Consider the following 25,173-nt stretch of genomic DNA (forward strand, 5'->3'; position numbering starts at 1 on the left):
GCACTCAGATAGCAGGAGTTTGCTTATCTATTATTAGAAAAGTTTTTTTTTAAAAAAATCAAGATTTTGGCAATGTGTTATGGTGAATGAAGGTAAATGACAACATGGCGATGAGTGTATAATTTCCTAACCTCCTCTAGCCTGTCCAAGGCATCGTTGAGCTTTCTCCTTCTTTCCAATGCGAGGAGCCAGACTTGCTGCCATTTGCTCACCAATAAGTTTACCCTGGGATTCTTGGTTTCGATTTGTGTCTGTGATCCAGAGGGATATAAGCTTGATGCTGGGAAGCGTTTTCCTGTTAAAATATAACTTTAGTTAGGATGACTGTTTCCAGGGTTCTGAAAAGTGTTAAGGTTTGACCTTTTTCATTCCTAGCTAAGACCAAATCAACTTAATTATTGAGTATTACAAGTAAAAATATCCTAATTTAGATGATGCATGATGTCAAGGTCCAAATCTCTTTTACTGGGCAGAATCAATTTTGTTAAAATGTCTATATCACCCAAAATGATCTACAGATTCAATGCAATCCCTATTAAAATACCAACATCATTTTTTACAGATCTAGAAAAAATAATTCTACACTTCATATGGAACCAGAGAAGACCCTGTATAGCCAAAGCAACCTTAAGCAGAAAGAACAAATTGGGAGACATCAATTTATCAGACTTCCAGCTATCCTTAATGGCTATAGTAACCAAAACAGCATGGTACTGGCACAAGAAAAGAGACATAGATCAATGGAACAGAATTGAGAACCCAGATATAAAACCATCCTCATTTAGCCATCTCATCTTTGACAAAGCAGACAAAAACATACACTGGGGAAAAGAATCCCCGTTCAATAAATGGTGCTGGGAAAACTGGATAGCCACATGTAGAAGACTGAAACAGGATCTGCACCTTTCATTTCTCACAAAAATCAAATCACGGTGGATAACAGGCTTAAACCTAAGGCATGAAACCATAAGAATTCTAGAAGAAAATGTTGGAAAATCTCTTATAGACATTGGTCTAGGGAAAGAATTTATGGAGAAGACCTCAAAAGCAATCACAGCAACAACAAAAATAAATAAATGGGACCTGATTAAATTAAAAAGCTTTTGCACAGCCAAGGAAACTATCATTGAAGCAAATAAACAACCTACAGAATGGGAGAAAATATCTACATTGCTATACCTATGATAAAGGGCTAATGAATCTATATAGAACTCAGGAAAATCAGGAAGAAAAAAATCAAACAACCCCATTAAAAATTGGGCAAAGGACACAAATAGAAACTTTTCAAAAGAAGATAGACTTACGGCCAAAAAACATGAAAAAATGCTCAACATCTCTAGTCATCAGGGAAATGCAAATCAAAATCACAATGAAATATTACTTAACTTCATTGGGAATGGTTTTTATCAAAAAGTCCCAAAACAACAAATGTTGGTGTGGATGCAGAGAGATAGGAACACTCATGCACTTCTGGTGGGACTGCAAACTAGTTCAACCTCTATGGAAAGTAGTATGGAGATACCTCAAAGAACTAAAAGTAGAACTACCATTTGATCCAGCAATCCCACTACTGGGTATCTACCCAAAGGAAAAAAACACATTCTATAAAAAAGACATCTGTACTCAAGTGTTTATAGCAGCACAATTCACAATTGCAAAGATATGGAAACAACCCCAGTGCCCATCAATATATGATTGGATTAACAAAATGTGGTACGTGTATACCATGGAGTACTACTCAGCCATAAAAAAAACTGGTGAACTACCTATTGTATTATCCTGGTTGGAGCTGGAGCCCATTCTAAGTGAGGTATCACAATGGAAAAACAAACACCATATGTGCTCACCATTAAATTGGTACTAATTGATCAACACTAACGTGCACATATGGGAAGTACCATTGATACGGTGTTGGGCAGGTGGGAGGGGGAGGAGGGGAATGGGTAAATTCACACCTAACCGATGCAGTGTGCACTGTCTGGGGGATGGGCACGCTTATAGCTCTGACTTGGCAGTGCAAAGGCAATTTATGTAACCAAAGCATTTGTACCCCCATAATACTCTGAAATAAAAAAAAATAAAAGAAAAAGAAAGAAAGGAAACAAACAATCTGTTTTACTTATTAAGGATCACACACTGTTCATGTAATCTAGAGAAATATATCTTGACAGGGACATTTAAATATTCGAAAGCTCTCTGAATAAATTTATGCTTAAAACATCTTCCAGCCTAAAACTCACGCCATTTCAATGACAATGAAGCATGCTGTGATCCTCCTCTTTGTTAAGGCAAGATAAAATAAATCTCCCAGGGCATTGAGACAGATCTTAAAGTTAGTCACAAAAAACCCAGCTGCCCTTCTTAGAGAATAAGGCGGAAATGGGGAGCAGGGGAGGGCAGGAGACACTGGGCAGTGATTAGAGTCAGAGGAAGATACTTTACAAATCCCAACTAAGTATGGGAGTATACGTGTAGGATCCCAGCTTTTGCTCAAGTACATTTTCCACTGAGATTGCATGTTTCCTGCACCTAGTCTCATACCCAAGTTTCCTGCCTTACTAAATTTTCTCCCACTTTCTGGCTGTTTTTCACAAGTTTCTATAACTTTACAAAACAATTATTTCAATGCATTTTCCTCATCTAACTAAATGGTTAAATGTGGGCCAGAAAAATTACTGCCCTAAGGTCACATAGAATGTTAAGTGTCCAAGCTGGGATTTATATCAATAACTAATATTTACTGAACATTTAACCTATAAGTATGTTAAGTACTTCATATGCATTTGCTCATTTAATTCTCACCACAGTCCAAGGAGGTTATAATTACCCGCTTTTACAGATGAGGAAACTGATGTTCAGAGACAGCTTAAGTAATTTGTCCAAAGTTATGTTTCCCAGTTGGTAAGTGGTGGAGACAGCCAAGGAGTCTGACTCCAGGGTTCTTAACCAGTTTGTTACTTTGTCTCCTTGTGTAATACAGTAATTACAATAGCTCTGACACTAATCCTTTTTTAATTGAAAGAAAAACTAAGAAATATGCAAAACATATGACCTAAATTATGCTTCTTTTAAATCTTCTCTAAGCTATTATTGTTTTTAATGTTATTTCATTGGATTAACATAGTCCAGGAAGTAAGTAGAGCTGAAGTCACATGAACATGGATAAAATCTATCAGATTACTGGTCACTAATGAACAATTAGGTCATGAACTTTATACAGGTCATGGTCATTTTTGTCATTGTTCAGCTTTAACATTAGTAATAATAGAAGAAAAATGAGACAATTCAAAGGAGGGTGATTTCTGTTCTTGCTGCAAATTTTTCCAATTTCTTCTAGTTAATCTGAAAGATACACTTCAAGCAAATAAAGCTAAATACAGAAACCTACATATATCTTTTTCTTTATTTTTAAACAAGTTGTTACCATACTTGAGCCCATGCAGTCTTTCAAGAAAATCTTTTATGATAGAGCACTCATGTAGAATCACCAACTGCTGTATCATTTTGAGAATCAACCAAGAACTCAAAATAAAAGAAAACCATCTTCCTTGTTTAAGCATCTACATTTGAAAGAAACCGGCCACTGCTTACTTCCTGCTCGTCCCTTATCCAGTACTGGAATATGGGATTGCAATGAGGACGGATCAGCCGCTCTCCTCTTATAGGTCTTGGTGACTTTATCCACATCAGGCTGTTTTCTGGTCATTTCCTCCATGAAGGTCTGAAATGAAAAAAAATGATGCCAATTAAATAAAAGTATACCAGAGAAAACCATCTTTAAAAATGAATTAAAAACAAAAAGATAAAAGAACCATGCTATTATTTCTGAAGGAGAATAAATCATCAGGTTTTATCTTTAGGGGAAAAAAATCTAAACCATTACCATACACAGCGTTTACTAACTTTTAAATATGACAAATCCAAAATGTTATAGCTAGTAAAGAGAGTAAATTTAAATTAAAAATAAAAATAATTTGTTTCAGTTTAAAGACCACACATGGGAGCAGTCGTGTGAATGAAATGACCTGAGTACCAAAGAAGATCAAGCTTCCAAGCCCTTCTAGAGGAATCCTTAGTTAGCATTTCTTGGCAAAGGAACTAGTTAGCTGGGGTGTTCCCTGGGACTTTCCTGTTGCATATTTCACCTAAATATTTCAAATATGTAAGATGGCTTTGACATACAGTGACACAATGCATTCACATTAAATGGGGATATATCAAAATACTCATACATAAGATATTCCAAGGATGGTAAAAGTTATTTAGGTTAAAGTTTACTACAGTTATATTTAGAAGGTCTGACTATCTGGTCAATGCTTAGCTTGTCTCTTTGGGCTCATTATTATTATTATTATTATTGCCTAGGTATCCCTGTATCTAGAATTTATAGCAAAGGCTAAGGAAAGGCAGAAACTGAAAGTGATGGGAAAAAGGAGAGGCAGGCAAAAGTGAAAGAATGCATTTCTGGAATATTTGTCACACTGGAGAACTCAGACCACTTCAATATCTCTGATCATAGGGAACATGACATGAGACTCTTAGGGATATTATAGACAGTGATATCTTAGACTTTTATTAAAATACAAAAACGGCAATGTGATCTGCTTAACCAACTGAGCTGACACTTACTGTTTCTCTTTGCAAATGCACTTTAAACAAACTAACCAGCAATCACACAGATCCGAGTGAGTGTGACACCCATCATTTGAGTTTAAAACAAGTAGGATATACCGGGGAAGTAACTTTTCTCAGAGAGGTCATGTGTTCCCTTTTACTTCTGATGTATCTGGAGTACTGGTGGTCATCTTGGGAAGCAGATGGAAGTGCAAACACTGAGCAATAAAACAAGGTACCAGCTGAGGCCATGAAGGTGGGTGAGATCACCAAAAGCGGGAGCCGAGTGAGAGGAGTAGAGAGCTGGGGATAAAATGTGAGCGGTGAGGACAGCTGACATTTAGAAGGTGAGAGGTAGGGCAGGTGCCAGTGTGAGACAGTACACATGAGTATTAACTTCACAGGGGTCAAAGAAGAAGGTCACAGAGGGTTACTGTGAAGACAGGTTTTAGGAGAGCTGTAGAATTTAAAATGCAGTTGTAAGGAGCAGAGGAATATATTTGAAGAAGTGAAAATAACAAGCACAAAGCAATGTTTTAAGAAGTACAGCACTGAAAGAAAGAAAACGTCTGAGATGATGGCTGACGGAGGTTAGGATTATATTTACTTTACCTGGTGTTCTGCAATGAGGGCTTTCACCTCTTCGATCTCCTGGGGGATGACTTCTTTATCCTTATCAGTAAGTGTAGTTTCAGCCCATTGCAACCAAGCTAGCAAAGCTTCCAACAATTCCTGTTTAGCAATGAGCCCAGCCAGAGCACTTGCCAATCTCTGCTGATGTTGTTTTGCCCAGGCCAGCACCTGTCAGAGAAATAGAAATTTCTCTGAATTTCTCCAACATAGTAAATAATTGCATTGATGTAAAATAAACAAATTTTAAATGTAAATCAGGATCATCTTCAGCTAGGCCCATAATGCTTCTAGTCTTTCCAGGTCCCCTTAGTGACACTAAAACCCAGCTTGAGGGGGATGTGAGAGCCATCTTTCTGATGTTCATCACCTGCAGAATTTAAAGATGTGTGTCAATCACCCAGGCTTCCCTTTGCTTTCTAATTTAAAATTGAATATGCATTCTCTGCAGAATCAAGTATGCTTCCTCCATGTAGCAGAGTAGAAACAAAAAAAGCTAAGATTTTAACTAGAGAATTAATTTACTTTGTGTATACCAATTCACTCCACAAGTATATACTGCTCTGAAACATTATTCAACTGCTGGATTATTTAACAGACACAATGTGCAAATGGGACAAAATGTTATACAGTGAACCAAATATTTGCCTTTTAACATTCCATAGACAGAGCTGTAAAATTCCTTTAACTTTTTAAAGAAAAGTGCATTTCAGAGACTAGTGATGCACATAAGAAGGGTATTTTAAAGAATATTATCTATGTAGAGGTCTCATTTTCCCATGGTCGTTAAGTGCATCTCAATTGTTGAAATTTCCCACACCCCTCAACTCTCAAAGCTATTGCTCCTCTGAAGATCATCTGAGACGTACTGACCTCCTCAAACCTGGCCCGGATGATGGTTATCCAGTGCTTGATGGTGGTGATGGAATCCGGGTGGCAGATAGCCAAAACAGCGTCTCCCATGCTGGTGGCTTTATTCAGTTCAGCTCTTTTTTCTTCCAGTTTCTTCATGAATTCCTACAGCAGAAACAAGGATTCCAATTAGCTGTTGCTGCCGGCTGAAAACAAGACACTGGTGATGTTCGTTTGACTCTCAGAGTTAAACAAAGAAGAACTTCAAACGGTTTCTTCACTATGGAAATCATCCACTAATTGGGGAGGAAACGAGGATAAAATAGAAAACGTAGTACTTTCTATTACATATTTCAAAATACAAGTACAGTCGTTTCGATATCTGTGGGAGGTTGGTTCCAGGACCCCAGTAGATACTAAAATCCACAGATGCTCAAGTCCCTTGTATAAAATGACATCATATTTGCATATAGTCTATGCACATCCTCCTGTATATTTTAAATCATCTCTAGAGTACTAATAATACCTAATATAATTTAAATGCTATGTAAATAGTTGTTGTATTGTTTAGGGTATAATGGCAAGAAAAAAAGTCTGTGCATGTTCAGTACAGATGCAACCATCCATTTTTTTATTAATAATATTTTCCACCCAAGGTTGGTTTAATTCACAGATATGGTAGAAGGCAAACTGTACAAGATGGTATCTCATGCTTTAAAAGTGCATTATACAAAAAAAATAAACCCTCCTAAATTTGGACATATTATGATGATATTACTAAAGGACAGTAGGATTGGGAGAGACAGCATTGCCAGAGATAGAAACAATATTGATTGCAAAAAAGTTCTAACCAAGATAAGGAGGTTAGTATTTAAAATAGCATTAATTGTGCCAGGAAAGATAGGAATATGTACAACTAAAGCACCAAGAAGAGAGAAGGCTGGGTAAGGAACTATAAGTGTATAGGGGTATGGGAGAGAGGGCCCCAAGGGTCTAGACAGTGAAGACTCAGGGGGAGGATGGAGGGAGAGGGCCTGACAGCAGGCCAGCCTGTGAGAGAACTGGCCCTTAAAAAGCCATTAAGAGTTGCTCTCCCCTGTGCCGGCAGTTTTGGCCCTTTTATCCAGTCTCCGTGGGAGAGCAGGATGAGCAAAGCCTTGAACAAAGATCATCCTTGAACAAAGATCAAGGATGATCTTACGAATAACCTTTTACAAATGTCTCACATCCATAATTATACTTTCTACCATCAGAACCATCCATAGATACAAGGATCACAGGACTCCAAAAGTATAGTTAAAAAATGGGGACCTGTGGCCTAAAAAATGTGACATGCTTTCTCATCTGCAGACACCCCAATCTATCTGGACCCCTGCACTAAGAGAGATGACTCGATCACCCGGACAGTGAGTACCACTGGCTGCAGACATAGAGGATACCCTTACTACTCCCGCCATGTGAACAGGGCGTTCATTTTAAAATGTGTTTTACTATAATACATAGTGACCTTGTGTTTTTAAACTCTGCGAAGCAGCTCTCTTAAACACCTCCTACTCTAGCATTTTGCTACGTTATAATTGTTTATACACATGTCTACTAGACTCTAAGGTCCACAAGATGACAAGATTGTGTCATTCATTTTTCCATTTCCAGTAACTGGCTCAAAAGAGTTTTGCGATTGATTGAATAAATGCTTTTTAGCCCTTGTATTTACAAATGTTTACTATCATGGAGTCAAGGTTCAATGAACAATATACTTTTATACCACCACCTACTTTTTCAATATCATAACCTACTTTTAAAAATATTTTAATTTTCCCTAATACAGACCCCCTTAAATGAAAGAATTAAAAAAAAAACCCACTTTATTTGGAAGAGAAAACCGTACATTAATCTAAGAGCTGTGTTTCCCCAGAGAACAGCTGATACAGATAACATACTTTCAATCCCTTCTACACCTAAAAGAGCCCAGGGTCATGCCCAGAATTTGGTAGCCTGGACTGTGAACTTCCCACCTCATTCTGTGCTTTTCCAATCTAGTCTGAAATGTCCCCATAGTGGTTTGTACTCATGCAGGGAAGCTGGGTTATTCTGAGAAGTCCCTAGTCCTGGTGCTAAGAAATTAAATTAAATATCCTGTTTTTCTTCAGTTGGTGAATGGTGAATGTGTGAAGGGAAGCGGAGGAAATGAAACAGAATGAATAATGTTACTACAAAATATTATTACTAAGAAGCACTTCATCAATTGCAGGTAATTTTATGCTGTTTAAAAATATTTAAAAATAATGTGTTGCAAAAACCACTACCCCTGCTCTAAATACTAGGCTCCCAAGGGTTTCCTAGTCCTGCTGGGATGGTGGGGATGCCACGAATAGGCTCCTTTCTGTAGGGTGTTCAATATGCACTATGGGCTTCAAGGAACGTTCAGCAGATACTTTATTGCTACTCTGAGACCTAAACCCAAGTATATTAGTAGAACTGAATGCCGGCTGATGGTCAGCCCACAGTAATACAACATAAACTAGATTTTTGAAATATTAAGCTGAATTAAAAATTTACAGTAAATTGGATGTAATTGTCCTATTCTTGTATTCAAGCTTGAAATTTAAATGGTGTATATAGCATTTCATTTCTCTGGATAATGCTCTACAAGCTTATATGACTTTTTTAATGACAAGGCAATATTTCATTGCTATAGGTTAGGCACTCCACCTTTGAGAGAAGGTATTAATTAAAATAAAAAGTCTACAGATGATGTAATCCATACTGCACTGGAATTAATGATGTATTCCAAACTTGACCTTGAAAGATAGGGTTATTTAGTGGTGTTAAAAAGATCCCTTAAAGTTAATAGAAAATGCTGACATCAATACCACATTGAGTGTTACCATTTCAAATTCCTGACTTTTTGAGTCAAAGGTTAAAAAACATCTGTTAAGAGCTATCTGGATCACTCTTGTTCCATGCATTGCCATAGGAAAGATCTTGACTTGAAAATTCAATGGCCAGATTTTTACTTGGTTAATTATTCAACAGTGTATCTACTGATGGAATTCATTTCTTAAATTTATAATTTATATTACAGGTTACTTCTAAAAAGGGTTTAAAAAGCTCTTCATTAAGAACAGAAGCAGCAGAGGCTTAAAAATAAAATTTAAATATGAGTTATTAAATTACTTGCTTATCTTGCTTTACAAAGGTCAAAATTATTAATTTACAGTTCTACTGGTGTAATTTTATGAATGCCAAATCTTCATTGAGGAAGATTCATTTTTTGAAATCCACATAAAAGTACAATGAAATCGATCAATTTTGGTCAGAAGCCAAATAACCCTCTAGAAAAATCTACGTGCTTCCTAGAGACAGGAAAAAGAGTGACTAATTTTAGAAAAACCCACTTCTCTAAAAAGAATGCATAAAAAGATAGCTACACATATATGAGGGCAGGTGTATGGGGACACATGTATGTAAGCAAGGAGGAGAGAGCTAAATTGGCAAACGTACTAGATGTTTAATTACTTCCCAGGAAGGGAAATATTTATGCAGTTGATATTTGTAATCATGAGTCTATTTTCCCCATTTTGTTTGGCTTTCTCATTTAGTTTTACTTAGCATTTACATATTACTCACTTTATGCTGATCGATGAGAGTCCGGAGAGCATCCTCGTCGTCCGGGAGAACGCCATGGAAACGCAGGGTTTGCTCCGCCTCCGCCAGCCACTCCAGGAGCGCGTGTACCACCGAGTGAAATTCCTCTGCCTGTCAGTTCCCACACACACATCCCAAACATGCCTGTTAGCAAAATTTGCAGAACTGTACAGTAGATTCTTTCCCTCCAAGAATAAAAATGCCTTAAATTTAAATTGATTACGTATATGCATTATTACTCTCATTCAAAAAAATAAAGATATGCACATTTTATACATGTAAGAAAACATCTCATATATCAAAAAGGCCTATAAGAAGAATAATTCCCTATTTTAACAACTTGATTTTAGATGAATGGCAGCCCATAATACCTTCAAGCTGAAAAATTACTCAAGCAGCCCTTTTATGTGAAGATTAGAAAATCTCCCTCTGTGAGTAATTTAAATTCTTGAGGGAAGGCAGGGGGAGGATGAAGGCAATTATGCTACTAGAATTTCCTTTTCCATGACTGTCCCGGCTGAGAACCGAGGAGACTCATAGTTCTTTACGAGAGTAGCTCTTGCTGAGGTTTCAATACTTTCCCCATTACACCCAGCTATCGTTTACGTGGCTGTTACCTGGCGCAGGGCCGCCTCCAACCGTGTCTGCTTTGATATAGACAGTGCACACACGGTCTCCCAGCGTGTGCTCAGTTCCTGCATCTGGACCTTGACCCAGGAGGAGTCGTCCCGACTGCCTTCGATGAGCTCTCGGGCCGAGCGCTTCAGGGCCTGCACGCTGCTGGTCCTCTTCCCCAGCTCTTTCTGGAAGGCCTAAGAAGACCACATTTTTTTAAAAATTAATTTTTAATTACAAAACCAAAGCAGCAAAACATACTGTTTGAAATATGTATGTGTATATAACATCATATACAGACATCGAAGACTTAAGAGTTTCATGACTATATTTTTGGCAGAATCTTCAGAAGATAAGAGATGACACACTGCTCCTATCTGAGCACTGTCAAGGACCCAGTCTTGTATAAATCTGTTTAGTCTTGTAACGTCCTCCAGAGGGAACCAGATATGGTTAGATAGGGTCTTGTTCTGTCACCTGGGCTAGAGTGCAGTGGCATCATCATAGCTCCCTGCAACCTCAAACTCCTGGGCTCAAGCCATCCTCCTGCCTCAGCCTCCCTAGTAGCTGGGACTACAAGCACACCCCACCACACCTGGCTAAGTTTTCTATTTTTGGTAGAGATGGGGTCTCGCTCTTGCTCAGGGTGGTCTGAACTCCTGGGCTCAAGTGATCCTCCCACCTCAGCCTCCCAAAGTGCTAGGATGACAGCTGTGAGCCACCGTGCCCAGCCCAATTACCTTATTTTTTAAATGACACATTGGATTTAAATAATGGCAGCCAGCCTTCTTTACTTCAATTCCATTAAAAAATGGATCAAATTCTTTTATTCCTATGATTTTTTTAATATGGCATCCTAATCCTTCTCAAATCATGAATGTGAGCGCCATGTGCCTGCTGGCCACCACACTACTGTAAGAGACAGAGCTGAGAGATTACCAGGGGACTAGGCAATCCTGGTGTCTGCCATGGGGGTCCCAGCATTATGGCAGGGAATCCCACAGGGACTTGGCATATGGTGCTTTCATTCTATGACATGCCTTGGTCTTTCACAACATTCTAGGTGCTAACTTATAATGCCAAATTTAGAGGCTTAAATCCCTATCTGTCGTCTCAGAGGAAAAGCTTTTTGGAGTTTTTTTTTCACCCTGTCTAATTTTGATGAACTTCTGATGTGCCAAGAGTTACATTGGCTACTTTTGGCCACAGACTTAATCAGAGAAGTGAGCCCAAGACTTTTCATTTTTGATCCAAGAGTCCATATATGCAACTAGATGTTTCAAATAATGAACATTCTGTCTACAATAAAATTAACTTATTTTTAAAAAATCATCACAAACTAATATTATCATTTGGCTATATCCATACATTTCTATTCTGATACTCAGATCATTCACAAATGTGAGCCCATCACAAAAGTGATAAATTATTTGGCTGATTTCACTCTAACAGTGTTAAATGAGATGTACCTGCAGATAGACAAACACACACACATACACACTAATACATATGTATGTACACAAAAACACATGTACAGAAGGTATGGTATGTTAATACCCCATTTATGATTGGACTAGTCCAATATATCCAAGGAGACTCTCCATTATACTTGGTATACTTGAACTTGAGTCTTCCAATTGTATTACTAATGCTAAATGAGTAATTCACTCTTGATGACCTTCAATATATAAAAAACCTGGCAAGTGTTTAAGGCAGTAAATATTTAGACAGTGAGCTTACAAAAATGGTATTTACATGAAAAGTAACATTACACTATTCATTACTCATTGAATGAATGCCAGGAAACAGCAAAGTTTGGATTAATCATGCACAAAACATTTGTTTCAATATATCCAAAGCAATGTCATTCTTAAAGTTTTTAATTTTTGTAGGCCTGATCAATGTTCTTTATTTATTCTTTTATTTTCTGTTAAATATTTGAGTTTAATAAACTCTTTATGGATATGACAGAATAGAAACAGAAAAGGGAAAATAAATATGCAAAAAGACCAACTATTTTCAAAAGAACAGGTAAGATCAAACAGCATAATCAGTATAAAGAGAATGTTTTTAAAGGAAATAAATTCTCTGAACTCAAAAATTATAAAGTAGAGAGGAAATACATCAGGAATTCAAAAGCAGAGTGCTGTAAGATATTTATAAATAACGTCAACTCTGATACAACCATTCTACATTGGTACTGTGCTTGTTTCCAAGGTTAAGTTGTTTTATATCATTAGATCATAATTAAGAACCTTACACTTAGTGGGACACCTTGAATATTATTACCTTTGATTTGCATGACAGTTTAACATACATATCAGGAGATTGCAAGGAAACCAACTTTCCTGACGTAAATAATAATCAAATCTCTCATACCACATGCTGCTGATTCATAAACAGCTATGAAGGGCAAAATTAAAACAGTTTTATTTTATTCTTTTGTTTTGTTTTGTTTTTTTTAAAAAGCAGCTGGTCATGACCTCTCCATGGATCATGTCACAAATCTACCCACTCATGCAATGACTTAGTGTCAGGTCACTGAATGAATGATTTTAAATTTTATTACATAATTGTTTAAATGAAAAACTAAAGACAGTAAAACATTCATGACGTATGTTTTAAAGTACCATAGGATGAAATCACTTTCCAAGTTCAAAAAAGGTTTTAGATCTGGTAATTAACACATTAACTGCCATGTGAGCTATACTTAACTCATACTAGTTTTGGGCCCGGGGACTCATGCAGCATATATAACTATAGTTTGTTCAGGAAAATCTTCCTTCTTGATGTTCTTATTGTTACAATTAATATTGACAATTTAATTGCATATAACTCATACACAGAAAACAATAAAAAAATAACAATGTTCAGTAAATTAGAAAGGATCATTTTATTTTTGAAGTTTTTATACTATTTTCATAATAAAACACTGTGGCCCCAAGGAAAATTTTTTTTTTCTAGCGTGGCAGTCAATGTGTTAAAAACAAAAGTATTTCACTGATACTAAAGTGATTTTGCTCCATTACCTTTAAAGTTGACATCCTGATTCTGCTCAAACGAACACACAGTTCAACAATAAAGACTATTATGTAGTATGATATATAGTCTCCTGATTTTAAAAGACTAATTTAAGTGGTTTGTATTTCCTTCCATACTCAGAATGATCACACAAGATCAAATAAAATGCCCCAGACAACAATACCTTGTGATTATCGATCAGATTCATCACTAAATCAATGTCTCCATGGACAGGCTGGTCTTCCGCCAGCTGGGGTTCAACTCTATACAGCCAATCAATGAGGGCCTGCAGGGCATCAGTGAATTGTCCAGAAAATAACAAGGCTTCCTCCAACTTGTTTTGTCTGGGGAACAAAAGGTGGAAACATTGATCTGAGCAACAAAAAGGCCATCCTTATATATCTGAAATTCATTTGTGAAGGTTGTGTGGTAATCAAGAAGAAGACCTCCACCCCCACACTGATACTCATTGTTATTTCTCTGCTTTCTTTAGTAAATATCAAAACTTTTCTCAAATTTTCTTTTTTATTCCTTAAATACACGGGATGTGTTCCAGGAAAATTTCCTTATTACCACCGTTGGAAATCACTGACACAAGTTCCTTCATAAAAATAGACCTTTTTAATTTTTAAAATATTTTTTCTAATTTTTTAAAAATTATCAGTTGCCTTTCTTTGGTGTACAGTTCTATGAATTTTAACACTTGTATAGATTCATGTAATCATCCCCACAACCAAGACACAGAATAGTCCCATCATCCTGTAAATCTCCTTCTTGCTATCTCTTTATAGTCACATCTTCCCTCATCTCAAACCCCTGGCATTCACTGAACTGTTTGCTGTGACTGTAATTTTTTGTCTTGTCTTTTCAAAAATGCCATCAATGAAATCATTTATATGACATTGTAAAAAGTATATCACCTATTGATACTAGAGAAGTCCAGATTTTTTTTAAACCAATGGGACAAAAACTTATTTTGAGTTCCCTAGAACTGAATATAATATTCTACTTAATTTTGATGCAGACAAATACAATTAAGACTAAGGATTAATGAAAATTTGAAAACAATTGACAAGATATTTGAACTCTTATAGTACTATTGTACTTAAATACTTAAAATTTGTGAAATAAGTCTTGGGTTTTCATGGATGTCCAATGCGAAAGGGGTAGATGGAGGTTGGAAGGGAATGCCGGAGCCAGATTAGTAGCATCTTGCACATCACATAAAGACGCCTTTATTTTATTTCATGCCCAGTAGTAAATCCCTAAAGGGTATGAAGAATGGGAGTGACAAGATCCCATTTACATTTTAAGAAACCATCCTAGTGGTCATATAGAAATTAAGTTAAAGGAGGGATGGAAGTAGACCTGGGAAGAGCTGTCAGAAGCAGTTGGTGTAGTCAGGTGTGAGATGACAGAGGCTTGGAGAATGATAGCACTTTTGATAGTAATGAATAGTTAAAAATAAAAAATAATGAACAGCTAAGGCTTCTCAATGCAAGTGCTACGTGAATGGGGCATTTAGGATAAGCAGAAGTTCCCCAGGCAAAGGAGGTGTTTAAGGTCCCTAAAACGTCCTTGCAAAACACCACTATTATATATTACAAAGAGATCTACAAAGTAACCAAAATGCTTTAAAGAATATTTTACCTTTCCACAGATTTCCCGCATATGGTATCCCATTTGTCTCTGAGCTCACTTAGCATGTCATCTAGTTTCAGGTTGTCATCAGCCAGGGAGGTTTTCTCCTTCAGAGAACGTCCAGTTCTGTTGGTGGTGTCGTAGACAGAATGCTTGGCTCCGAGTGACTTCTGAAACTCCTATATATTTAACAAAAAAATAATGTGCCTTTTTACTTGGGACTAATGAACACATAGGTAAAAGGCATTAAAAGCAGTGTTGCTAATCAACGGAGATTAATTATAGATGGTCCCGGACTTACAATGGTTTGACTTAAGATTTTTTGACTTTAAGGTGGTACGAAAGCATAGACATTTATTCAGTAAAAACTGTACTTCAGTATAGTAGTCAATAAGTTATATGAGACATTCAATACTTTATTATAAAAATAGGCTTGTGTTAGATGATTTTGCCCTAGTGTTGGCTAATGTGAGTGTTCTGAGCACATTTAAGGTAGGCAAGGCTAAACTATGATGTTCATTAGGTGTATTAAATGCATTTTTGACTTATGATATTTTCAATTTATGATGAGCTCATCACGACGAAGACCCATCATAAGTACGGGAGCATCTGCATATTCTTTCTACGCAACTCCATTATAAGCTTTTATAGAGCAAAGAACACTGTCTTTGTAGGCCTCTCATTACCATGTTAACACCTTGTAAGTGTTTATAAATACTTAACAGAAAGAACAGAAAAAATGAGACAATTGCTATTGAATAAACAACCTCTGAGACGAGAAGAAAGAAAGGTCAACTTAATGGGCAGCTTACAAGCTCATAAAATATCACGGAAATGCTAATACAAATCTGATTCTCAAACCTGGCAGCACATTAGAACCATCACAGATAGTAAAATGCCATGCAAATGTACAGTTTTCTAAAATAATCTCAACGTTACCATTACCTAGCGAGTTTTATTTGTTAGCGAGATGAGGTCTCGCTATGTTGCCCAGGCTGGATTCCAACTCCTGGGCTCAAGGGATCCTCCCATCTCACCCTCCCGAGAAGCTGGGACTATAGGCTTTATTGTCTTTAAAAGCTACACACTTTGAATGTTCTAATATGACTAAATTATTTATCTTGCCTTGTAATAGGAGGCATTTGCATCTGGAAATTTTTAAGTAATAAATACCACAATTACAATATCATACTATTTCTACAGATTGTTATCTGTAAATATTTTTTTCATGTTATTCCAAATAGAATGTTAGTTATCAGAGTCATGACATTGACATAGATTTTATTCATACAGCAGACACATAATAAATGTTATATCTGTATACAGGATAGATTAATGCTTTTTAAACACAATGGCACTCGAATGATGAATAGAAAATTGGCTTAATGAACTACCTTGAATATGTATCCCAGAGAAATGGTGACTTTGGCAACAGGTCACAGGAAAAATAGAGACTCTAACAGGGTAGATATTGTTCACATATTCTTATTTCTAGGATTCTCTAACTTTAATATGCAATATACCTTTGTAAGACCACATGATACAACATCTGCGTTCAAGTTCAAATAAGGCATTCTATTTTGAGAAGGCTCTCATTTTTCCATCACAGGGGAAGGACAGAAGGTGCTGCTCATTGTCACTGTGCTTCCAACATTGGATGTGGCAGCTCACAGGCCAAGGGTGCCAGCAGACCGAGCCAGCGACTGGCCCTCATCTGGCCGAGGAACAGATGCTAATATGTTTCCTCCCATCATGACCTCCTGAGGTCAGACCCACTGAAGGAAGCAAGCAACCTGCATGAAGATGACCGCTAGAATTTCCTGATGATGACAAATTTTACATTGCCCCAATTTTTCCAGCCTTTTAAAATTATTATGTTTCAAGCACCACTTTATATGCAGATGCCTTAAAATTATAAAACTATTTGCAGGAACCACTCTCCTTTGACCCACATCCTCACCCTGATGGCTGGTTGTCACTTCACAAACAGAATTTTAGAAAGACCCAAAGTCAAAAGAGTGGGGGAAGGGGGAGGGAATGCTCTTTGAATGCCCTGTGGAAGGAATATAAAAGATAGAAAATATTAAAAAAGCAATGTTTCCACATGCTTTTCCAGTCTTTAAAAAGAAGTCACTGACTATGTGTCTCTGAAGTCAGGGGTGGATTTTATATACACAGAAATAAAATACCAATTTAGGTACAGGCAACCAATTTTTATCACTCTAATGTTTAAAAAAATCTGTACTGCAAAATCTGTATTAGTTTTTACTACAGAATTACCTTCAAGGTGGCATTCGGTCTGTGAAAGAAATTATAAGACAGTTGTCATGAAAAACTGAAATGGTAATGTTCAAATTACTACAAATCCTTTACATATTTTAGACTGTAGGAGACTTCCAGTTTTAATTTTGTATGTTTTTAACAATTAACCCTAGAATCATTAATGAAATGGTCACTGGACAAGTAGACATTATTGAGACCTGACAAACATGAAGGGCAACTGCTTTTAAATTTAACATAGGTTCACATTGTACAGTCTTTTTATTCCACAGGATCAAGTAAGAATTTTAAAGTGATCTTGAAATATATAATGAGATAATATTGTTTAAAATTATAGCCTCACCTTATGTTGTGCAAGTTGTGTTTTTATTTTGTCTGGATCATTGGCAATTTCCAGTTCAGAATCCAAAGACTTTTCTGACTCTTCTAGCCACTCCATAAGTTTACTCCAAGCTTCATGGAACTGTAAAGGAAATTCACATCTTTGTCTGAAAAATTTTCAAGCATATAATATTTGAAATCTAGTATATTTTTACAACATAGATTAATATTAATTGCTAAAAATTGTTAATTCAAAATTTCTGCTGAAGAAGAAAAAAGTAAAGCTTTCATCAGCAAATTATAAAATGTCTTCATAATGCTCAGTATTTTGTGGTTGTGCCCCTGGTCAATTTGTTATAACTCATTTAACACATCATCTCTAGCAAAAAATAGAAATGAGCCTAGAAACAGTAAAGTAGCTCCAGGAAGAACTTCCTTTCTTTCCTTCCTTCCTTTGCTTTCTTTTTGCTCAATAATTAACATAAACTCTCAGAAAATGTTTTATCTTTTTTATTTTTATTTTTGATCCACTGCTGGCTCTTGACAGATCTGGGTTTACTTCTAAAGTGTTTAATTCCTATATTAACAAAGAGGAATAAAAAGGAGGAGGTGGAAGTATAAAGCTTGCAAATTGGTTTTTAAAAGCAGCAAGAACAATAGGGGGCCATTTCATTCCTACGTAATACAAAGATATTTCAACATCTTTATTGCTGCCATCAAAACCCTCAAATTAACGCTTATGCTTCACACTGGTTTTATATGTATGAGCATCTACAATACTTGAGTTCTAACAAAATATAATTCTCTTTGGCATCTAGTGCCTTGTAAATATTCTGGTGCTATGTATGTTTGATTTCTGTCACAGTTTCTTTTCTGTTTATCATAAAGAACCAGCAGGTACTATTTTTAGATACAATTGTGAAACTGGTTATAAATTATTTCTCACAATAAACTTAAGTGAACAGATACATAACAAAAACTTCAGTAATCAAAATAAAATCTGTTGTATACCAAAGCACATTAATAATGAAACAACAAAAAGGCATCTAACAATAAGAGCAAAGGAAGGACAGAGCACAAAGCTACGAGGGCTCACTAGAGATCATCGCCTTACAAAGCTGCTCACCCTGCACATCCCTGTCACGTGCCAATCAATTTCAACATGAAAAAAATAAAGGCCAGAACAGGTACATGAACTGCCAAAGTCAGAGAACTAAGATCAACATCTGAGCCAAAAACTGAGATATTAGAATAAGAAAAAATAAAGAAACGCCTAGGCAAGGGGTTAGGTAGTTTGACTCCAAATAATATACAGGCTGTAATGGCTAGATGGTATAAATGCACAGGTTCTAAGGCTGGTCCTACTTTCAAAACTATTTTTAAGCCATATAAACAGAAGGAATGCTATACATTTGCACCGAAAACAGTAGAAAATATTTATAAAGTTAATTAAACAAAATGAGAAAATAAAATTGATGAAATGGAGAAAGGAGGAAGAGAGTGAGCAACTGGCTACTGGTAGCCAAGAAACCTTTACAAATCAGATGTTCACAACTCAAGAAATGCCTACTACAGATGGCACTGTGCCACATAATGTGGAGAGAAAAATGTCAGTCTCAGAATAAACACTGTGTTTAAGAAACATTAGAGACTGATTCCATCTCAGAGACTCAATCATAACACTGAACATTTCATACCTCCCACTCAATAAAAGACACATGGCATGCAGTCCTGTAATGACGCAATTTGTCATTTCTAAGGCCTGTAAAAATTTATACTGATAGATTTAAACATTGAAACACTTGACTCCCATGACAGCTTTTTGCACCACTCAACTGTGCCTAGCTCTGCCAAACAGTGGGGTACAACACCAGGGCTAGGAAAATGCAACTGAATGTGGCAAAAAAGAGTAATTATAAAATCCTGCTGCAATATCATACTAAGTTTCTAGTGAAAATCAAAGATATTTAAAAAGAAAATATGCACCAAGCAAGGTAGGTACATCTCTCTCTTCCACAGAGTACAAAGAAACAGATACATAATTTTACCCCTTTTCTGTGTTCAGTCTAGAACAGAATGTTATTAACAGGTAAAGGGAATGAGGAAGTTCCTTATGAGATTCCTGAAATTCACTAGATTTAATTTAAAAAGCAGCCCCAAAGAGTCAAACAATTAATTTCAAAGTGAGATGGAGTTGTATCAAAATACTAGAGAAGAAATGAAGGCTTGTCAGCAAGAGAGGTGGGGAGTGCCAACCAACTCAAACACAAAATATGCCCTTTCAGAAAGTTGTGCGCAGGGTTCCACGTCTGGCTCTCAGCTCTGGTAGTTTGTGAAGAAAGTCTGGATGAGGAACTAAACAAAAGGCAGCAATACAATAAAGTATGATGCCTCACTCAGTATGAGACCGGAGGTTGAAAGGACAAAGGAAAAATAAACAAACTCAATAATAAACATTTTGAGCTATTTTTTTGGCCTTAATGATAATGGCCTGTCTGTGAAGTCAAGCTATAATCAGTCTTTTCAAAATTAGTCCCCAGGGCCTGAAGTTGCTGCCGGGTCGAAAAGCGATGTCAGCATCTAAACTTAGGCCACAGCCCTTTTAGGAAATAAACACCTTGGCTCCATGCCATAATTGTTGTACCTAACACAACCTGCAATAAAAGTACTTTAATATTATAACATTTATTTCAACAGCTACAAATGATTTATTGACAAGTTCAAAGAATATTCGTGAAGGATTATTACCTGCTTGGCCCTCTTCCTTGCATCATCCAAAGATCTTCCTCTTTCTACTAACCGTTGAACCACTTTTTCCCACCGACTTTGTACACTGATAAGTAGGTTCTTAATTAGGACAACATCCTGTTTCTGACTGAAATATTTCAGGTGAGTTCCAGTTTTGTCCAGCTCTATTATCTGCTCTCGGTGAGAATTTACTTCATTGGCAAAGACCTTTCCCCCAAAAAAGAACATAAGCAGAAACAAGTGAAAAACGGATCAACCTTAAAAATACTTAATACTTCTGGGGCCATAAAGCTAAAACTATTTTAAAGGACAAAAGATAGTTTTCACACAGACCAAATGCATGCTTTTGACATTAAAATGGGCCCGTGTTTGAAAGGAGAATGCTATCCATTTGAGTCACTACATACCTTGTGTTCATCAATTTGAAACAAGACTGTGTCCAAGATAAGACTTGGCCGAGAAGCTACATTTAAAGTCTGTTCAGCCTGGGTCAGCCAGTTGATGAAGTCTTGCAGAGAATTGTGGAACTCCATTGCCAAGTTGAGGGCCTCTTCCAGTTTAGTCTGCGAAGACAGATTATTTAGTATTTGATGTTTAAGGGTTTGGGTTAATTTGTTTGTTTCAGTTTAACCATCTCTGGCAGGTTCCTTTCCTATCTCCACTTTATTAATGTATACCTATATTAGCTAAAGATCTTATAAATGCATTGGGCCTTTACTAAAATACTTGCAAACCAAACCCCTTTAAATCTGTAAGAAGAATCTCCTTGCAACTAAAAAACAAATTTAATATATACTAAATCATGTTTTTTGGCAATTAACTAAAGAACACAATTACTAAACAGGAAGAAAAATTGGCATTCATACAATTAATTTTGGGGTCAAAATACTATGAAATACACTTTAGGCACTATCAATGATGGCATATATAATCTAGTATTCCTAGCCTATTGTTTTTCTTATAGCATTAAACAGTAATATTGACATTTCCTAGATTGCCTTTCTTGTGGTTCTTAAAAAAGTGACAAAAACATATTTATAATTTAACATAAATTTTAATCACTGTCTCATGTTCATGTAAATGTATATAAAATATATACACAGTCATCTCACTCTCTTGCTCTCCTTCCCCCCTACAAACAGCCCCCTTGTTTAATAAGTGTGGTTAGAATAGAATTATTTGACAACACATAATTTGAGTAGTTCACAACATTTAAAAATATCCCTGAGCAAGATTTGATCTCTGCTGTATCTTTATCTATCTTGACTGTAACCCTTTAACTCTGGTCACTGGTGTTAAAATAGAATACTATTTTCAACTGACCCCAGGAAACCTCCAAAAGCATACAAAAGATTTTAAAAACAAATCATTAAAAGTTATGTTCCTGATAGTTCTCCTCAAAAATAAGGCAAATTTCATGAAATAAAACAACTAAAATACTGGTTCTAGTATATTAATCAAAACACATACTTTCCTTTCATTGAGCTTGGTTTCCACTGATTCCCATTTTTCTTTCAAGTTATTTATGTCTTGGTCAATATTTGTCTCTGCAGATTTGGGGCATCTTGCAAGCATCTGCTGGCCTTTCTGCATCAGACTCCTATATGTTTCTTCTTTAGCATCAAAGGCTGCACAGATTTCCTAAATTGAGATATCACCAAGTTATATCAGCTTTAAGAGAATAAAACCTAAGAGTTCTATTTTTCCAGGCCATCAATCCTAAGCCCCCATCTTATATTCATCTTTCTTTGGCATACAGAGCAACCCCAACACATTAAACTCTTCACTGTACTGAAACAACACCTAAACCTATAGTCATACCCTATCTATTGAGAAATCTCAGAAATGGTGCTATCATTATCAATCCATTCTAGCATGCTAAAGTTTGAAGTAATAGTTTAAATGCTGTCAAGAAAGCTTTCACTGCACAGTAACTATAGCTCTGTGACCTTGGACAAGTAACCTCTCTGAGCCTCAATTTCTTCCTCTGTAAAATGAGGGGCTCTTGTACTATGATAAAATGACTATAATATTTTCTTGGTAAAATTTAATTCTATATTCAGAAAACATGCAATTTTTCGGAAAGTAAAGAACCAGTACAGTAAGACATTTAAGTTGATTATTCAGATACTGGAATTACAAGAGCCAAACTTATGGTACCATGAAAATTATTCTCATTTATAACATTTGTTAAAGCTTCCAACTGCAATGTGGTAGGTACCTTCTATAGAGAATATAACACTGCTTCAACATATGTGACATTTAAAATCAATGAAACAACAGTTACATTACATTTTTTAAAAATTAAGACCAGTTTTATTCCATTTATCCAATTATGTGGGTCAAATCATAGTTCCTACTGAAAAATTATATATTCTATGTCTCACATTTTCAACTTTATAATTAAAAAAAATTGAGATATAATTCATATAGCATTAAATTTTAAAACCATTTAAAATTTTACAATTTGGTGTTTTTTAGGTTATTCACAAGGTTTTACAATCATTACTACTAATTACAGAATATTTTCATCATCTCAAAACTTTGATAATTTCTTAATCCTTTTAAAAGATAGACTCTTTCTAAACATATTTACAATATCACCTACTAAAAGCTTTAAATTCTAAAACAAAACTTTCATATATTAGCTAAAAACTCTGAAAACTAATATTACAGGTTTTGCACTTCATTTCTAGCACAACCAAATCAAAAGACCCTTAACTAAAACAGTATTATAAATACCAATAACTCTTTAGAATTTTTTCAATCATAGAATTATTTCTATGGCCTATTAAATTATATAGGATTATAAGAAATTCATTTTAAATGTCCTACTCAAACCAAGTAAGCTGATATTTAATATTTTTCTAAAAGTAAAGCATCTTAAAGATAAGCTCTTTGCTTTCAAGTTCTTATATTCTTCTAAATTAACATTTAAAAAATATTTATGTTATTAGAGAATAATTCCAAGCATCTATTTGTTCAACAGTGAGTTAAACTTACAATTAAAGGACTCTGTAAAAGCTATGCAGTACTTCCAGGAAAGTAAGGAAGTCACTTGGGTTTTATGGAAAAGGAAGACAACTACTCTCCAGTTATTATTTAGTCAATTACTTTTTCGGTAAAACAAATGGGTCTCTTGTGGGACCAAAACCCAATAACAACAAAAACCATACACACAATAATTTTCTAAAACAATGAATATACCTTAAAGATATATAGAACATTCTATACTGGATTAATAGGACTTATTTTAACTTTCATGGCAATTGTGAAATGAATAAGATGTTACCTACTGTCATGGTCTTTTTTATTTCTTCACAACATCTACAAGACGGTTACTTCCTTTCCAAATCACCAAATTCCAAATTATTTCTAAATAACTACAGTACTATTAAGATCTTACAACAATGTAAGATATCTACTAAGGAGCGTAGACTTTGATGCACAAAGGCCCATTTCTTTTACCAAATCTCTAAGTACTTCTACTTGTATTTTCAAAGATACTAATTATCAGTATTTAAATCTTAAAAATAAATTTCTGATGCAAATTCACAAGGGTAAAAATTAGAGGAATAGTTTTCAAAATCTAAACACTGTTTTCTTTCAGAACTTTTAGAGCTGAATTGTAATGGAATATAAATAGAAAATGTCAGTAAATCAAAGGCAGTCTCAATTTAATTTGTCAGTCTATGTTTCTATGAAAGAAAGCCAGCCAAGGTTTCAAGTTTCATTATTCTTCCTCCTCCTTCTGAGTTGACAGTGCCACAGAATCTGGGTGGGAACTGCCCACAGGCAAAATGCTCCAGATTAGACAATTAAACAGAAGCTTCCTCCTCTCCACCATATCTGGTGTAGATGTGAAGTTAAAGATAAAGCTCTATCACCATTAAAACAAACCAGTAACTTTCTTTTAACAGAATAAGAACATATTTTCCAGGCTTCCATGAAACCAGGTGAGAGTATCATGCTTGGAGCAATATTTTTAAGTCAATTCTGATTATTTTGGATATTTTTTTTTACACGTCAAGGCACAAGAGTTTATAATTTACACAAGTACCCATACAAGCTTATCATTTTGTGGGGGAAGATTTGCTTCTAAACAATGTCTAGCATTCTAAAACCTCTCTTCGTAGACTGACACACTAACCTTTGAAATAAATAATAGGTCCTGACTTTAACAATTTACCCGATAAATGGTGGTGTTTATAGCACATATACATAGTGATTTCTGCCATAAAATGGTGCATCCTTTAAAGCCTTCTCCCATGACTTCTGTATCACCAGGGCCCACACCAAATGGTCAGTTTGTTAATCTGAGGCTAGAGCTGTAGGAAATACCATCCTTACCATATGGGCATTAAGCTGCTCCTTGGCTGTTTCTGGTAAACCTCCCAGAGGTTTGGATGCCAACAGATGTCGCTCCGTGTCAGTCAGCCACTGCTGTAAATCCTCAATTTCGCCATGGAACCCTTTGGCCTGAAGTAATAAGAAGTTTTAAGTTGGGGCCACAAACACTGTCAGTTGCAAGCAGGAAATAAGGTTGAAACAATCCTAGCCTGCTAAGCCTCTCTATGCATTCTTAAGAACAGCCAGGTACCACTGGATTTGCCTTGCCTTTCCTCATTAGGAGAGCTCTAAGTAGGTAAGAGTATTATGCTAAGAACTAGAGAGCTGCGTTCTCTTCTGCTCTGTTCTTTATCCCACTTATTTTCACTCCTCTCCTAAAGGTATAAAAATTCAACATGAAAGAACTCCATGCTATTTTGGTCTTGAATGCCATAGAAAGTTTCAGAATTTATT

At 35.9% G+C, this 25,173-nt stretch overlaps 1 protein-coding gene across 3 annotated transcripts in view; it reads right to left on the reverse strand.

Annotated features, from left to right (window-relative positions):
- DST (dystonin) overlaps positions 1–25,173 on the reverse strand; it is a 441,573-nt gene that overhangs the window by 14,110 nt on the left and 402,290 nt on the right. For all 3 annotated transcript variants that reach the window (XM_045543787.1, XM_045543786.1, XM_045543784.1), the window contains 13 exons: positions 24,721–24,849; positions 21,841–22,011; positions 20,778–20,933; positions 20,371–20,577; positions 17,645–17,764; positions 15,031–15,200; positions 13,565–13,724; positions 10,362–10,556; positions 9,727–9,855; positions 6,118–6,261; positions 5,227–5,415; positions 3,592–3,721; positions 132–295 (listed from right to left, as the gene is read on the reverse strand). In XM_045543787.1, the coding sequence (XP_045399743.1) occupies positions 132–295; positions 3,592–3,721; positions 5,227–5,415; positions 6,118–6,261; positions 9,727–9,855; positions 10,362–10,556; positions 13,565–13,724; positions 15,031–15,200; positions 17,645–17,764; positions 20,371–20,577; positions 20,778–20,933; positions 21,841–22,011; positions 24,721–24,849 (2,064 nt within the window). The remainder of the gene's footprint in view (positions 1–131; positions 296–3,591; positions 3,722–5,226; positions 5,416–6,117; positions 6,262–9,726; positions 9,856–10,361; positions 10,557–13,564; positions 13,725–15,030; positions 15,201–17,644; positions 17,765–20,370; positions 20,578–20,777; positions 20,934–21,840; positions 22,012–24,720; positions 24,850–25,173) is intronic.

The sequence above is a fragment of the Lemur catta genome, chromosome 2 (assembly GCF_020740605.2).
Source record: "Lemur catta isolate mLemCat1 chromosome 2, mLemCat1.pri, whole genome shotgun sequence".
In the NCBI taxonomy this organism is placed as follows: Eukaryota; Metazoa; Chordata; class Mammalia; order Primates; family Lemuridae; genus Lemur; species Lemur catta.